The following is a 17,682-nucleotide window of genomic DNA, read 5'->3' on the forward strand; positions in this document are numbered from 1 at the left end:
ATTTGCATTGAAATTAGCATTGCCATATGGATTTTGCCAGGATTTTGGATGTACCACCTGGTTCCCAGTTTGATTTGATTTTCTTTTTAGCCCAGTTTATACCCTCAGAGAGCTGAAGATACAAATATAGTCCGCAGGCAATATTCTGCCAAACTGTGTAGTGAGAAACCAGCCTTCTCTCGCCCCCCATTGTTCTTTGCTAATGAAGGAAGTCACTACTGTGACTGACATGAAAGGGGAACAATGAGATCCTGGGCATACTCACAGAGGTAGAAGAACACTAAGTTACAAATTGTCCCTTGAAATGTCTGGAAATTGAATTTCCTGATTCCTTTCAAAGCTTTTATTCCCCCCCCCCTCCACCAGATCTCACCTCTGCCCATACAAAACAGTGGAGAAATTCAAAACTTCAGCATATGATTACCAGCAACATGGCCCCCACCACTACCAAGCAATGGTAGCATCAGAAATGTTTCTTGAACATTTTCCATGCTTCCAGCTGTGTGCTATAATACTAAACTAGGAATGGAGGGAACTGGGATCTGTGCATATGTCATAAAGGTAAAGGGGCCCCTGACCATCAGGTCCAGTCGTGTCCGACTCTGGGGTTGCGGCGCTCATCTCACTCTATAGGCCAAGGGAGCCGGCGTTTGTCCGCAGACAGCTTCTGGGTCATATGGCCAGCATGACAAAGGTGCTTCTGGCGAACCAGAGCAGCGCACGGAAACGCCGTTTACCTTCCTGCCGGAGCGGTCCCTATTTATCTACTTGCACTTTGATGTGCTTTCGAACTGCTAGGTGGGCAGGAACTGGGACCGAACAACAGGAGCTCACCCCGTTGCAGGGATTCGAACCGCCGACCTTCTGATCAGCAAGCCCTAGGCTCTGTGGTTTAACCCACAGCTCCACCTGGGTCCCTATGCATATGTCATATAGGGTTGAAAGGACACCATCAATGGATAGATGCACAAGGGAGTAATGGAGTATGCAAAGTGGAGGGCTGTGGCTCTCCAGATGTTGTTGGACTTCAACCCCCATCAGCCCCAGCCAGCACAATGGTTGGGGATGATGTAAGTTGCAGTCCAACAACATCTGGAGAACCACAAGTTCCTCTTCTCTGTCCCAAAGGTTTCATTCAAAGGCACTGTATTTCCACCCTGCCCCTCTGCTCTCTGCTTGTTATTCAAGACCTATAGTTTGTCCCATTATAAATGCAGCCATGGAGAATGCAAAGTTCTATAAATGGGAACTAAACAGGCAGGTGTTTTTCCCATTGCATCTCAAATGGGAAATTATTGGGGGAAGATACCTAAGAGAAATGCTTGCACATTTATTACTTTTTTAAAAGTGTTTCTTCCATTACTGTATAATAGCTGATTGAAAAGTATTGTTTGCAAGTTGTGACAGCACTCATCCATTCAATTCCAGACTACTTCTCCCAAGGCTCTGGTACTACTGGGCTTATCCCAGAAATATCCTAAAACCGTTCTGCGTATCTTGTCAATCACCACATTCTGCAGTAGTGCCTTTAGGTATGCTTACTGACAGCTAGTTTTATTTAAATGATAACTTCAGAGTGGTTCCCATTTACAAGATACCACTCATTTTTACATTTGCAAGCCTCAAATTTATTACTTCTAGCTTGAAGTAGCCTGGAGCATTGCAAGGCCATTTAATTATGCTGATACTGCTTTTCTTGATAGGTTTCCCCTATTGCTGCAACAGATATGGCCATTGCTACTGAAAAAGTCCATAACCCAATGGTATACACTGTACAGCATGCTGTGGATGTAGAAGATCCCACTCTCAGTCCTGGGCATCTGTAGGTAGAGCTGGAAAATGGTCCCCTCTGAAACCACTGCTTAAAACTTACACAAGAGCCCATTACTCACATTCAGGGAAGCACCGTAACTCAGGACCCAGAAAGTTCAACACCTGGTATCTCTAGTTAATAAAAGGGTCAGGTAGCAAGTGATACGAAATACTTCTGCCTGAAACCCTAGAGAGTTTCTGCCAATCAAAAAAATCCAATACTGAGCTAGCTGGACAAATAATCTGACGCGGTTATAAGGTGATTTCCTATTTCCCTTTAGGGCAAGGCCTGCAGCTCAGTGGTCGAATGTGTGCTTTACATGGTGAAGACCCCAGATTCAGTCTCTCATTTTGGGCTGGTTGAACCCCCTGTCTGATTGTTTGTTGTTGTGTTCATACCGTATATAAACTTAACAGGGTACATCTAAGTAAGCACTTCGCTCCTGTACTGTTTAGACTTGAATGACTCCCTTATGAACACTTCTGCCAGCGAGAACCCAGAGTGCGCCTCAGTTTTCTGTGTAGACAAACTCCAGAGGAATATGCATGTTAGCAGAAAGAGCATACCTCTATGAATCCTACATCATGCATGTTATAGCGTCACGGCTAAGAGACTGGGGCTTGTATCCAGTGTAGGGCTAAGTAACTGTCCCATCCATGCAAAGATTTCCACTTGTGCAATTGGACTCCTCCTGCTTTTCCTGTGCATGTTCTGCAGCCCTCCCCAAATCTGCTCCTGAGGCTTGGGGGGGGGGGGGAGAGAGAGCCAGAACAGGTTTAGGGAGTACACGGGCAGGGGGAAGGAATAGAGGGGAATCCTGTTGTCCAAGTGCACTATTTGCATTAATGGGATGATACAAATGTTAATTGTGATTAGCAATTGCCTGTAAAAGCTAAATTCGCAATTGAACAGTTAGTCTCTAAGGATCCACCGCACTTCTTTTGACTTCTACTTAGAGGTGGAAGAGCTTCTGCTTTGTTCAACAGTCACATGAACTGTTCTTGAGTTCACTCTTCTTTGAATATCTGTAAGGATAATTAAATGCTCCTCTTCATGGGACGCGGGTGGCGCTCTGGGTTAAACCACTGAGCCTAGGGCTTGTCAATCAGAAGGTCGGCGGTTCGAATCCCCGCGACTGGGTGAGCTCCTGTTGCTCGGTCCCTGCTCCTGCCAACCTAGCAATTTGAAAGCACATCAAACTACAAACTACAAACATCAAACTGGCGGGAAGGTAAACGGTGTTTCCATGCGCTGCTCTAGTTCACCAGAAGCGGCTTGGTCAGTGATGGCGAACCTATGACACGCGTGTCAGACGCGACACGCAGAGCCCTCACTGCTGGCACGCGCCCCATCGGCCCATTCACGCTGTTGTTGTTTCCCCCCCCCATTTGTTCTCCCGCTTCTCCTACAGTTTGTCTCCACTGTTAAAACGCAGATTCTTTTTTGTTGTTGCTGCTGCTGGTAGCCAGAGATTGGTTTTTAACCCTTTCTGTGCTGTTTTTTCTGGCGCTTTGGCAGACTATGATTGGGTGTAACAGCATTTGTTTTTTAACCCATTCTGTGCTGGGTTTTTTGGCGCTTTGGCAGACTATGTCGGTGCTGCGTGTTAGTTTCAGCGAATGTATTATTCGTCATTTATTTCTGTTCTCTTCCCCCCCCCAGCACAGCAGCTTTGGGGCATCCCCCCCAAAAAGCAAAGCAACTTTTGCACCCCCCAAAAAACCCTCCAAAACTTTGGTCAGCAGCTCCCCCCCAAAAAGCCCAACAACTCTGGGCACTTTGTGATAAATAAGGGGTTTTTGGTTTGGTTAGGTTAATTAATTAGTTTTTGGTTTATTAAATACAGTTATATATTACAATTATACATTTTTGTTATTTAAACTATAAATATCGCAAAACTATGGTTTTTTTCTCAAAGTGACACACCACCCAAGTTATGCTCGATTTTTTGGCAAATATTGACACACCAAGCTCAAAAGGTTGCCCATCACTGGGCTTGGTCATGCTGGCCACATGAACTGGAAGCTGTATGCCGGCTCCCTCGGCCAGTAAGTGAGATAAGCGCTGCAGCCCCAGAGTCGTCTGCGACTAGACCTAATGGTCAGGGGTCCCTTTACCTTTACCTTACTTCCTCTTCAGTTTGATCCTCCTTTCTCTCTTGGAACAAACTAAGGTTCTGAATTGTCGCTTGTGTGCAAAATGCTAGAAGGGGAAGTGTATGAAAATTTACTTGCTCATTCAGCATCTCTGGTTCCTGCAGTATCTCCACCACTGTGTGTGGTACTCTGCCACGATGAGGTTAAAGAGGAGAGTCACTTTTATTTATTTCATGAATGTCTCACTTGCCATGAGGCATTCCAGAACTATTTAAAATATAGGAATAGCATATTAGAATCATAAAATTATAGAGTTGGAAGGTACCCCCAAAAGTCATCTAGTCCAGCCCCCTGCAATGCAGGAAACTCCATCCCCTATTCAATTTGAAACCGTACCAGATCCAGTTTAGCTTTTCAAATGTGCTGGCAGTTTTTTACAGCACTACTAAAACAGTTACATATGATGTGATACAGGAGGAGAATTTTAACGTGAGAAGCCCAGTTTCCTTAGCATTCATTAGTTACACTATACAGCATTGCTCTATTTGAAACAAGCAGGCTGGAATCCAAAGTTTACCGATAACAGCTACTCCTGTCGTTCAGCATGTGCGCTTGACATAGAGCGGTTCTGTGGGCGTCAGCAGGGTTTGGAATAATTGTCTTGTCTAATTAACTGGTTATCAAAACGGAACATTTCATTATGGCACAATTACTAGTTGCTTTGCTTAGATACAGAGGCGGCAGGATTGTGACTCTGACATATGCTTCCATCAACTCTGATTTCTCCCTCCTCCCAATAATCAGTAACATATTTGCTCCTTCCCAACACCCACCCAGTCCTTTAATGACTAATGAATGCTCCAGATGACGAATAGAAAAATAAACCCACAGGCATGGCAGATTATCTGGGGAAACATGCAGAATATTTTTTTTTTTAAAAAAATATCTTTAAATCTCATAAATGTCTGGAATTAATATCTTTGGGGGAATAGATGATTAAATTAGAAAGAAGGCTAGTTCAGTCAGTATTTAAATGAATCTCCTTGCAAAGCTCTTTTAACAGGGATGGTTTTTAAGCAGCCCTGGTAGGAAGTGCTGTTCAAATTTTGCTCTGTATTTTTGGGGTGTCAAGTGGGGTTTTAGCCACACACTTCTCATTATTAGAGTCAATAAGATGCCACAGTAAGTACAGTTTCTAAACAGGGCCACAGGTAAATCATGTTAACACATGAAAAGCAAATAAGTCTTTCTGCAAGTGAAAGTTTGTCTGTCAGCACAGTTGTTTTAAAAGGGCACACAGGTAGATACTATGCTTTCATATACAGAAGTCAAATAAGCAAATTACCAGATCTGTCTGCAATGCAAGGGCGAGATTATAATAGCATAAAGGGTTAAAATGATAGGAATAACAATATAAGCAATAAGCAATAACAATAATAATTGTTAGAATGAGCAATTCTAATATTTATAGAGAGGAAGGCAATAGAACTTTCAATTGTCTGGGGTTTAGTTTGACTTTGAAAGGAAATTTCACTTTTATCTACCAAATCGGGGGGTGGGGGCGGGAATGAAATGATCGGAAGTGACAAAACTGTCTTATGCATTGTGTAATCAAAAAAGAAGCATGGAAGGTTAACTCTTAGAGGAGGAACAGGAATATTCATTGCTATATTGTCAACAGTTATTATTGCTTTTGTTATTCTTTAACTGCCAAAGGTGGTGGGCCTGTTGTGGGAAAAATCCCACCCAACTGGCTTTTTGATCTCCAGTTACACCCTCCACCTCTTTTTGTGTTCTCAGCAGGTGGAGCAGGAAGGGGGAAAGCAGAAAGGGGACAAGGTCCCCTGCAGAATCTTGTGTTCCAGCTCTTAACTGATTCATTCCAAGCCTTAAATATAGGTCCTCTGGACAACGTTCAACATTTTCTTCATTAGGTAAAGGTAAAGGGACCCCTGACCATTAGGTCCAGTTGTGACCGACTCTGGGGTTGCGCGCTCATCTCGCATTATTGGCCGAGGGAGCCGGCGTATAGCTTCCAGATCATGTGGCCAGCATGACAAAACCGCTTCTGGCAAACCAGAGCAGCACATGGAAACGCCGTTTACCTTCCCGCTGTAGCGGTTCCTATTTATCTACTTGCATTTTGACGTGCTTTCGAACTGCTAGGTTGGCAGGAGCTGGGACCAAGCAACGGGAGCTCACCCCGTCACAGGGCATGGTAAAATCTAAACTATGTGCTGCATGTTGAATCATTTTCGTACTGCGGAGACTCGTGGTATTCCAGTTTGAACTAACCATCTGGCTCTCAATCAATTACATTTAAATCAGTGTACCACAAAACCACAATGAGTGTGCCCTTTTGAGGATCCTGGAAAGTGGATATTTTGCAGCGTTATAAACAAAAAGCATGTTCTATTGGAACAGAAGGCAATCTTTTAATGGTTTGAAATGCAGAACCTGTATCCATTTGGACAACAAAGAACAGAAACTGGAGAAGGTTTCTATCTATAGTTGAGTTCCCCCCTTAACTTGCAGAAAAATAATGAGGGATCAAGCCAGCCTCGTAGTTGATGCCCACGCAGCACTTGCCAAAGACTAGCAGTGGGAGGTTGGAATGGGCTGAGCAGATGCTCAGCGGATGCCTTCCCCACCTTTGAGGTGATTGCTGGAAGCTGTGCTTGTCATAGAAAGCCTGCCAACCTCCTCCTTACCTATAATTCTTGCTATTAGTTGCCAGATAGATTAAGAAGGGATGGTAGGAGGGAAAGTGGGAGGTACGTACACACGTGCAAAAAAGGGGTGGGAGGGTAAACATACCCCCTCCTCCCCTGCCCCTTCACAAGTTGCGCATGTGTTTGTATGTAATGCATACTGTGTCTTCAGGTTTGTGCATGACATTTGTATGCATTTGAGAGCATACCGTGTGTGTGTGTGTGTGTGTGTGTGTGTGTGTACACGTGTGTGCACACACAAACATTTCTATTTTATTTTTTGTGATAGGTGGAGTATGCTGGCCCAGTTGCAATCTTTTACTGAGAACATATATGCACAGCCCACAGTGAATTATTGTGCATTCCCCCTTTTATTCTCTACTACAGTTACATACCAAAGGAAGAGTCAAAACAGTATTAAGAAAAAGGCCTGTCAGAATTGTGGGGTGCGGTTTAAAAGATATATTGAAGTTCATAGTGACACTCATATTGAGGGGCTGTTCATGGTTAGCATGGTCAGATTCACCTGCTCACAAACATGTGATTATGGTTGATAGGAGTAAAATGCGAAGGCAGAGTGTCTTGTAGACTTCAATACCAATTAAAAGAAAACAACAACAACACACATTCAGTAAGTTCCATCAGACTGGTGGGAGGAAGGAGGGAACAGGAGTGCTTGTGTATCCTGGAGTGAGATGAAGCCCTTCAAGAGAACTGAGCTTTTGCTTGTTGCTAGCTCCACCAATTAGCTTATATTTATAGCATTAAGTTCCAGTCCAGTCCAGGTAATCTGCACGTAATAGAAATCCCAGAGCAGTGATCCTTGATATATTGGGGCCGCACCAATATCCCTTAACAGATGGTCTGCACGGTTAATTCTAACAGTGCCACCCACCTTTTGAGGGATAGAGTGGGGACTGAATCTAGCCCTGCCTTTCTCCCTTTTTGCAATCTAGCATGGGGTCAGTGTGTGTGTGTGTGTGTAAGTAATTGTGCACAAGGATCAATAGTTCAGGACTTTAATCAAAAAATTGTCAATTGAAGCTTAAGGCCCAAAGGCCTCGTTTGTCAAACAAAAGAGTTTTATATTACTTGAGTGAAATTTTTAAACGGAGACAGGAAGGGCATCCCTCTCGGATGGGAGCTGGTGCTTAAAGCCAATGGTACCACATGCCAGTGACTACGTATGCTGCTGATAGTGTGACTTGTGGAAGACTCCCAGTGGCATGCCAAAAATCAGTGTGTGCAGAGTGTTCACGACTGACTTGTGCACACACACGGTAACCTTCCACATTTGCAAGAGGAGCCAGCCTCACCATGGGCAGTCATGAGAATTAGCCCAAGGAGAATGTGGTCAGAATCCCAAATATAATTCAGCTGCTAAGAGCAGCCTGGATGTAGTTATAAGGTCTAAAATTAGTAGCTAAAACCATATCACCTTCCATGGCAGGTTTATGACTCATAGCTCTATTTTTACTTTACAGATGGACACAGATTACAGAAACTTTATTTATATCCGAAACAAAATGCATGTCTTTCAGTAGATCTGTGGATCAGGGCTTCAGTTTTACAAGCCCAGTTTGGTGCTGCTGGTTGAGTATTAAAACATATATTTTTGCTGATACTATTTTGACAAAAGTTCTAGTCATACATTCCTTTAGTGCCTGCAAGGCAGCCATGTCCCTGACTTTGCAGCCACTTCCTGGAAAAAATGGCGAGCGGCTCACAAATGACTGTAAAGGAAGTGAAATGCACAAGCTCCTGTTCATGGGTAGGGATTACATGCAATTGGGACACCTTGCTGACAACCATGCACATGGCGTGCTTATTTCAGGACAGGGATGTGTCTTGGGGAATGAGGCTAAACAGTTGGCCTCACTTTACAGTGACTGCACAATTCCCCTGCACACAAGAAAAGCATGAATAGAGCAAAAGGCATATTAATTTTATGGAACAGAAAATTCCAGCAATTTCATACTTTCCCTTTGCCAGTCTTGATTAGTTCGGTCTCAGCACTGAGCAGATAAACAAATAATTTTAGAGAAAGCTATGCTTTAAAGAAATATTCCATGGGATCTTCATTCATTTGGATAGAGTTGAGCTCCATATTCTGCCTGAACTAGGGATTGTGCTCTATATGTTTTAAAGAAGGCGTTTGCAAGGGCAACATATCACTGGCAATTTATTTGACTGTATGGAACACAAATGTCGCCCTCCCACTTCCTGTTTTCTTGAAGAAGAAAAGAGGACTCCCAGATAGGGCTGTGCATCAGATTCATCCAAGGTCCAAATCAAATAAGGTTGATTCAGGAAATCAGGGCATTGGTCGAGTCAGGTTGAGAGACCCCCAGGTCAACATGGCTCATTAGGCTTCTGAGATTGATGCAAAGCTTGAAGGGGAGGGGGCTTGATGGGAAAAGAAAAAGCAGGCATGGGGCAGGGAGGAGAAATCACGAAAGGGAGAGACCTACTAGGCAGCTGCATCTTCGTGGGAGAGGGGAATGGATGCTTTTCTCAGCCAGCCTCTCCTTCCCACAAGACTTCTCCATCTTTCCACCCCAGCTGATTAGCAAAACGATTTGATCTGCCAGTTGCTGTTCCTTGCCAACCTGCAATGAAGCCCTTCACAATGGGGTAGAATCCTGCAAGGCTGAATCTTTCTGCTTACCAACCCACTCCTCCGTCAGGAAGGGGGTGGCAAGGACACAGCATCTCTCTCCACCCCAGCCTCCCAATCATATGTTGAGAACAGGGTTTTAAGAAGCCTTAGCCCTACCCCTAAATTGCTTTGAGGATGGATGTGGGGTAGGGCGGTCGGCCCCCAGGTTTTCGTCACAGAACACAGTGGCCTGTTCCTGGGGCCACAGATCAAGAAGTCTGTGCACAGCCCTACTCTTAGGTAAGGGAAGGCTGATAACTGCTGAATTGGCTGGCTGTTAATATTTCATCCTTCAGTAACCAAATATCATAATTTTTGTCTCTGAACAGTTGATATTCTGCAGCTCATTACAGCAGTGAACAGTTAATTGCATAACATTCTTGTAAGGCCAACATGAATGATTATGAGTTGAAAATGTGATTTTGGCAGTAATATGCTATCAACCCGCTACAAAAAATCAATAAGTAAAATGATCATTCTTTAACAGTGAAGATTTTTGTATTGTCTCTTTCATCCCTGGCTCTCAATATACTTTCAGCCTCTACCTGTCACCCTCAACAGACATACACACACTTCTGGGTGGAAGAAATATCATTTGCTGGTGGTATTGTACCTTGTGCAGGAAAATCAGGAGTTACTTTCTCTATGTAGCTGCATCTACATGACTGCTCCAGGTTGGACGTATATCGAGAAACTACACCAGCCCTTTGTGGTTTGAGCTGTACCCTTGAAAATCCAAATCTGACTTGCAGATGCGCAACGATGCTTCTTCTATAGATATTTGCATAGTTTAGTGTCTGCACTTATATTGACCAAGATTAATAACATGCTAGCCTTCCTTGCCCTGAGAGCTTTAAAGGGCTTTGGAGGAAGGATTTGTACATGAAAATAAGTATCCTATCCATATGAGTGGCTCATGTAGCCCTTTGAAAAGAAAAGACAAAAGTTGAAGTTGTCTGTTCCCCACACCAGTTCCTTTCTGCTTAATATTTTCTAAATTTACTTTAAAAAAATATCTTTTTGGCAGTGCATTATGCTTCTTGAGTATGCTTCAGCATTATACACCAAACCTATTTTGTTGTTTTTAATGGTCTCCTTAGGTTCCCCATGCTCTACAGTAAGGCTATCCCCTTTTGTGTGAAACTGAACTGCCCTGAGAGTATAGGGTATAGAGTGGTGTATAAATTCCATAAATAAATAAATAAACCGGAAGCTGTGGGAGATCAGATCTTGTCAGTTTCGCTACTCCTTCAACATTTGGGACATGAGCAAATGGCTTCAATTTAGGACAGTGGAGTTCAAGATTCATTCCCCTGCTCTTGTTGTCTTTCCCTGTTATGTTTGAACAGTCATAAGATTATCTACACTGGGAGAGAGAATGTTCTCCAGAAGCAACTGCACATGGAACCCAATGAAATGCATGATTAATCTGATTAATACATTCCTCACTATCATTTCATATACCTGTTTGTCCTGGATTTAAGAGTTTGCTGCATATGAACATCAATTCAATTTAAGATTATGAAGATCAAATGTTGGTTAAGCTGCTACTTCTCACATTTTACCTTGAGAAACAGGATCATTATCTACAAAAAACTGCAACTTCTCCCTGGAGCTAAATCTGTCTGAGTGTAACTAAAGTAAATTTTTAAAAGTAGGAAATTTATTCACTGACAAACCTGATATCCTCTTGGGAGTCTTCTGAAGAAATTGGGGTGGGTTTTTGAAGCTCAAATTGGCTTCACTTGTTAACCACAAAGCAGTTTTTTTCTTGTTAAGAAGTTTGGAAACCTTCATTTCAGCTACATATAAATGGCCTAAATCTAGTTTTTATCTCATGTAATTTTTATGCAAATGAAAACATCCCAATTGCTGAGATGTTCTAATAAGATGAGGACAGCTGGAGGAGATGTGGTTGTTTTTTTAGTCTGGTTTCCCAGAATGAATATTAACATTGGGTTGCTATCCAATGATAATAGACAAATTTTCATTGGACTCCTCTCTTGGTAGTTATGCTGTACAGCATTTGACATCACAAGTATCTGATTTTGGATTAGGCAGCTAACAATTGTTCAAAACGAAACGATTTGGATCTAAGCTTAGTCACACTTAGAGTAGACCCATTGAAATAAACGTGACATAATTTAGTCCCATTTATTTAAGCAGATCTGACTTAAGTGTAGGCAGTAAGTTGAGCTCATGTTTCATTCACATTGAAACTCATCTGGTCCTTATTGGTTATGAGCTTAAACAGAAATTCATACCAGTTCTAGTTACAGAAATGGTAATGATACATAACATTATGGTTTGTCATACTATACAAAGTTAAGTTTACTTCTTCACTTCTCTAGGAACTCATCTAGAAATCTGGTTGATTTCAGGGCAAATGAAGTGGGTTCATATCATTGCCAACATGCAGCAGTATAGCTCATTTTTGTGATGGCTTTTTCTGTTTGAAAAAGAAACATTCAAAAAGTTCACACTCAGAGATTTCTAGCTTGTCAGCCTCCAAGCCTATAAATCCAAGTCCTGGATGAGGTGGGCGTTCTATCTGTCAATTGAGTGCCATCATGACATATGAAACGCAAGGCTATGTATTTTAAGGAATCTATCTTATCACCATAGATTTTCTTACCTCGAAAACACCAGAAGGACAAGTACTATGAATATCATGGTTGCTACACAGAGAATCCTGTCCCTTAAAATGTTGTATACTGCCCCAGGATGACTCAAACAATGTAAAAACCAACTAAGCAGTAAAACAATACAGGAAGGAATAAAGAAATTCTAACATCAACAACAACAAACTCATCTAATGTAAACAAAAAGTTATAGCAAAGAGCATTTTTACCTTCCTACAGAAGGCAGGGAGATTGTGGGACAACTGGATTTCCTGGAGTTTTGTTGGATAGGGTCTTCCAGAACCCAGGTGCCACCATCAAGAAGGCCCTGCCCCACTTACCTACCCACCTGTTGCGGATTGGATACAGGGAAGGATGACTGCACCATGCAGTTAGACTTACAGGAGATGGTTCTTTCAGTAACCATTTCAGACCATAATTTTTTTTACACTTTGAACAAGACCCAGAATCTTGACCACTTCAGACAACTAGTTAAGCTATCTCATGTACTGCGGAAGCATACAGATGAAATACAAGTTACAGGTAGGTAGCCGTGTTGGTCTGAGTCGAAGCAAAATAAAAAAATTCCTTCAGTAGCACCTTAAAGACCAACTAAGTTTATATTTTGGTATGAGCTTTCGTGTGCATGCACACTTCTTCAGATGAAATACAAGATAGCACAATCTATAATGGACCAGGTACCATTTCTTGATTCCAGGTTCTTTTTAATTGTTTAGATATGGTGGTTTTGATTAGGCCTGCATCCTGTCTTTGGAAATTGCAGACCAACGGCAGTTTCACATCAGCCATACATGAGGTCTCTTCTTGTAACAAATTAAAGCAGGCCATAGTCCCCTTCAGGAATATGCAAGGAGTAAGTCCACAGCACAGTCAGAAAAGTACCATCCTATTCTGTTTGTTTAATTAATATTCTTTTCTTGGGATTTTCAGGCATATAAAAGGAAAACCGAAGCAGCAAAGAAGGAGTATCTAAAAGCTCTGGCAGCCTACCGGGCCAGCTTGGTTTCCAAGGTAACCAGACTATGTTTCATATGTGAATCGCTATGGATGTGGCAATGATAAATTAGTTGCAACTCGTGGAAGTCTCTGGGGAGGAGCAAGTTTATAAGAAATGCACTGTAACCGTGCTATCAAAACTGATTTCAGTGTTAACTACCTTCTGCAAGAGCAAAACGAAATACTTTGTGGCATGGATCAAGGATTACATTGTAAGGATGCCAGCCTCCCCCTCTTACAAAAAAACAGAAACAAAAAAAACAACACCTGGTTTACTGTAGTATATTGCAGTGTTTAGAGTCTGGACTTCTGGGATTACCCCCTGCTGTCACCAGAGTCATAACTTTGATTTGAAGGTCTGGGTTAATACTTGTTTACCCACATAATCAAAGACAGATTGGATCATCTGCAGAGCGATCCCAAACCCCTTAAAGCAAGACAAAACATAACTTTCATTAGGTGGTTTTGTCCACAGTCAAACCATACTGGAGGTTTCGTGTTCTTTGCAAAGCTGTCAGTTCTTTGTAAGCACCATTATGGCCTGGAAGAGCCAAGGGCAGGTTTTGTGAACTTTGCATGCAGCTGATATGTGCTGGATATACATATTTACCCCTTCAAGACTTATTTGCAGCAGCAGAGGATCTGCCCTGGTGACTAGGGCCCAGAGAATTCTGCATTAAATAAATATAATAATAATAACAATAACAATAACAATAACAATAACAATAACAACAACAACAATAACACAATTTATTATTTATACCCCGCCCATCTGGCCGGGTCTCCCCAGCCACTCTGGGCGGCTTCCAACAGAAGAATAAAACACAATAATCTATTAAACATTAAAAGCCTCCCTGAACAGGGCTGCCTTCAGATGTCTTCTAAAAGTCTGGTAGTTGTTTTCCTTTTTGACATCTGTTGGGAGGGCGTTCCACAGGGCAGGCGCCACCACCGAGAAGGCCCTCTGCCTAGTTCCCTGCAACTTGGCTTCTCGCAACGAGGGAACCGCCAGAAGGCCCTCGGTGCTGGACCTCAGTGTCCGGGCAGAATGATGGAGGTGGAGATGCTCCTTCAGGTATACTGGACCGAGGCCATTTAGGGCTTTAAAGGTCAGCACCAACACTTTGAATTGTGCTCGGAAACGTACTGGGAGCCAATGTAGATCTTTCAAGACCGGTGTTATGTGGTCTCGGCGGCCGCTCCCAGTCACCAGTCTAGCTGCCGCATTCTGGATTAGTTGTAGTTTCCGAGTCACCTTCAAAGGTAGCCCCACGTAGAGCGCATTGCAGTAGTCTAAGCGGGAGATAACTAGAGCATGCACCACTCTGGCTAGACAGTCTATTATATAAATATAATAAGAATAACAACAACAACAACAACAACAACATCATCATCATCATCATCAAAATCCCATCACTGTCAATTTATATATTGTGTTACATTGTAGAATGTTGGTGTTTTTGTTAGATTCAAGAGTGGTAGTAGCAGGTGATGCAAAGGGAGAGACAGCTTCAGTTGGGGTGTGCCAGAAGGTAAACAAAATAAACCAGTAGGTTGTAGAAGAAGAGACTCCAGCCCACTTGCTCTCTGTTCCACGAGGAACATTAACTGCAGTACATTAACTGCAGCTTGCTATGTCTTCCAAACCCAACAAACTGTGGTCAATCCTAAACTTCAACCAATCAAGTTTATGAAGCTTGTTTTTCAACTAGTTATATTTAGTTACAGTTTATTTTGTGGACAGCGTGCTAAACTGTGGTTAGTTGCAATCAAAAGTGTACTATCTCCTCCTTGTGGCCATGCTAGGGTGATGGAGGGAGTGTGTGAGCCCAATGCTCGCTATAGGTCTTTGGAAAGTCCAGAGCTTTCCCAACTCTTCATGTTGGTGACACATCTTTTAGACATGAATCTTTTCGTACAGCACAGTAATTCAATTTTACTAGCAAACCAGAGCATAAACTAGCCCCTTTCCAGCCCTGGGAGGAGTGCGGGGAGCATTCACGTGACACATCTACACACTGCAGCCGACACACTAATGTGTCGCAACACACAGTTTGAAAAGCTCTGACTCAGTCTTTACCTGACATCCAAATGCAGCCAGTATCTTTGAGCGGCATCTGCTTGCCTACTGTTAAAAAGAGAATGGTACACTAGGTTGACTTCCATTAGATCCAGGGCATAGCAGTGGGAAATATATGCTGAATAGTTGTTTTGTTAAAATAGGTTGGGCAGGATCCTACCTCTAAGGAAACAAAGATGGAGAAGGGATCAATCAACGTACAGATGTGATTGACATCTTGGATCAAATATATTTGTACATGGTTGTCAGTTCATTTGTGCACTTACAATCATGATAGTAAAATTGTTCATGTGATCATTAAGGTCATTTGAAGCTGGCAAGCATGGACCTCTGTTGTTGCCTCAAGCCCTGAAAGAATTTGCAAGCCATACTGGCCCCTCCTTCCTAACATATGCTTCATATTATTTTGTACTACCTGCAGGTTGTGAATTCTCAGTATCTGATATACTGAGTGGAGGACTTCATTTTTCAAATTTAAAAGGATTAGAGGTTAGGAGTGCCTTCTATCCCAAAACATGGGCTTGGCAGGGAGAGCGAAACACTGCCTCTGAGAGCCCATGGAACATTTGCTGCTGTTCAAAGGAATAGGATCTGGATGTGAGGAAGAAAAGAGGGGAACTAGGCCTGCTACTGTAGAGAGGGAAGGAAACTAGGCACTGGCTTTTGATGAATGACATAGCAGAGCAAAAGTAGCTAGAATTTTATATAAATTTATTTAGAAGAAGAATATACTGTTAAATGGAGTGTCAAAGGAAAGAGTTGAGTGAAATTGGGGAGTGGGCCTTGAAGGGCTAAGACTGGCAGGTTTATTCTGTAAATATGTTTGTATTTCTGAATATATCCAGTAGGTGGCTGTTGCCGTGTATACAGTGTGGCTCATTTGCCTTGCGGTTGTTTTTCTTGTCCATAGTAATGGAAGCATTTCTGTGCTGAAGTAGTATTCTGCGCCAGAGCCAACAATTATCGCTACCTGATGTCACATAGATGCATTATAGCAATATGAGAAAGAGCATCTGATGGAGCAATAACTCGTAATGGTGTGCCTGATTAGGTGGCAATGGGAATAGGAAAATAAGAATTATTATCTGCTAGAACAAAGGAGACACTGAGATACAATAATTATTTTTTAAAATTAAAAAAAATCTGTGCTGGTAATCCATAGGTATTCCTTCAATGGCCACTGTCACCATGTTCTTTGAATAACAGATATATATTGGGACAAAGGACTTTTTTCGTCCTCATGGTCAAGCCTCCAGGAGCTGCATGTCAGCAATGGATGGGTCCAGAATGAAAGTGGGTGTCAGCAAAAGTGAGCAGAGCCAGAACTTTTCATTCCACCCCCTCACTCATGCACTACACACATAGAATCCCTAGGGTCATCTAGTCTTGCAATGCAGGAATCTCAACTAATGCATTCATGACAAATGGTCATCCAATCTCTGCTTAAAAACAGAGATGGTTTCTGTGTGTGGCCACTGATTTATTTCCATACCCTCCACTCCACCTGCAGAAGAGGACATAAAGTTGCCTATGACACGGAGCAAATCCTTGTACACTTTTGCATGTGTGTCAGAAAGCCCATTCCACATACATGGGTACTGGGCCCAGAAAACCCTGTTGGCACTCCTGGCTGAAGTTGTGAGGGAGAGAACTGAATGGGTAGCCAACCTACTTCAACAAGAACATAGGAAGCCACCTTGTACTGAGTGAGGCCATTGGCCCATCTAGCTCGGAACAGTCTGCACTGACTGGCAGCAGCTCTCCAGGGTTTCAGACAGGAGTCTCTTTCAACCAGGTATTGAACCCAAGACCTTCTGCCTGCAAAGCATGTGTCCTACTGCTGAGCCGCCACTCTTCCCCTATGCAGTAGGCACAGCGCTTCAGAACCACGGAGAGCTCCCAGCATCAGTAGTATACAAGCAGCCAAGCTAAGGCTGCAATTTTAAAGTGAGTTAAAATTGTGCGGAATTACATTTCCCCTTTTACTTTTTCCCTTTAAAAAAATTAAATAATTTTAATTTCAGTATAATTAAAATAGGGGTAAACATGTACTTCATGCTGTGGAGTGAGCACTGAGGAACGTTGCCTGGGGAGTTAACAGAGCCATGCTTGAAGGTTAAGAGCTGTGGCAAAAAGGTCAAAAAGGAAATAATCCGAGTCCCTTTCATTGGTTTAAGTGTTTAAAAAGATTCATAACTGCGCTGAATGTATTTAAGGTTGGATATTTTGATATTGGTATTCTGCTCATGCTGCATATAATTCATTGGTGCAGTATCTCGCCGCATTTAGCAAAGCAGCAATAATAACTGTTGTGGGCTTTTTTAAAAAAAAAGAGTTTTAAAAGGTGACTTTCATATTTAAATAAATCTGGAATGAGGACTTTGAGAGAGAGAGAGAGCAAAAAAAAAAAAACCCACCATCACCCAATTATCTTTGCTGGCAAATGCCTTAAAATCTTGTCTATTGCTTTAGATAGATAAATAAGTAACTTTTTAATGTTAGAAAATCCCTGCACAGAGTGGAGCAGGTGGCACAGAAGATAGCAGACACCAACAATCCTTCAGTTTGGGACTGGGGCACCTTCATTAGTTACTTAGATGCTGAGGCCACCAGAATTAGAAATTGCTATATTCTCCTCTATTTCATTTTATTCCATCTCCATCACTGCCCAGATACCTCCCCCCT

At 42.4% G+C, this 17,682-nt stretch overlaps 1 protein-coding gene across 10 annotated transcripts in view; it reads left to right on the top strand.

Annotated features, from left to right (window-relative positions):
* TOX2 (TOX high mobility group box family member 2) overlaps window positions 1-17,682 on the top strand; it is a 327,518-nt gene that overhangs the window by 298,432 nt on the left and 11,404 nt on the right. For all 10 annotated transcript variants that reach the window (XM_088674521.1, XM_035123036.3, XM_088674523.1 and 7 more), the window contains one exon: window positions 12,852-12,932. In XM_088674521.1, coding sequence (XP_088530647.1) covers window positions 12,852-12,932 — 81 coding nt within the window. The remainder of the gene's footprint in view (window positions 1-12,851; window positions 12,933-17,682) is intronic.

This window comes from Zootoca vivipara, chromosome 7 (assembly GCF_965207765.1).
Source record: "Zootoca vivipara chromosome 7, rZooViv2.hap1.1, whole genome shotgun sequence".
Classification (NCBI taxonomy): domain Eukaryota; kingdom Metazoa; phylum Chordata; class Lepidosauria; order Squamata; family Lacertidae; genus Zootoca; species Zootoca vivipara.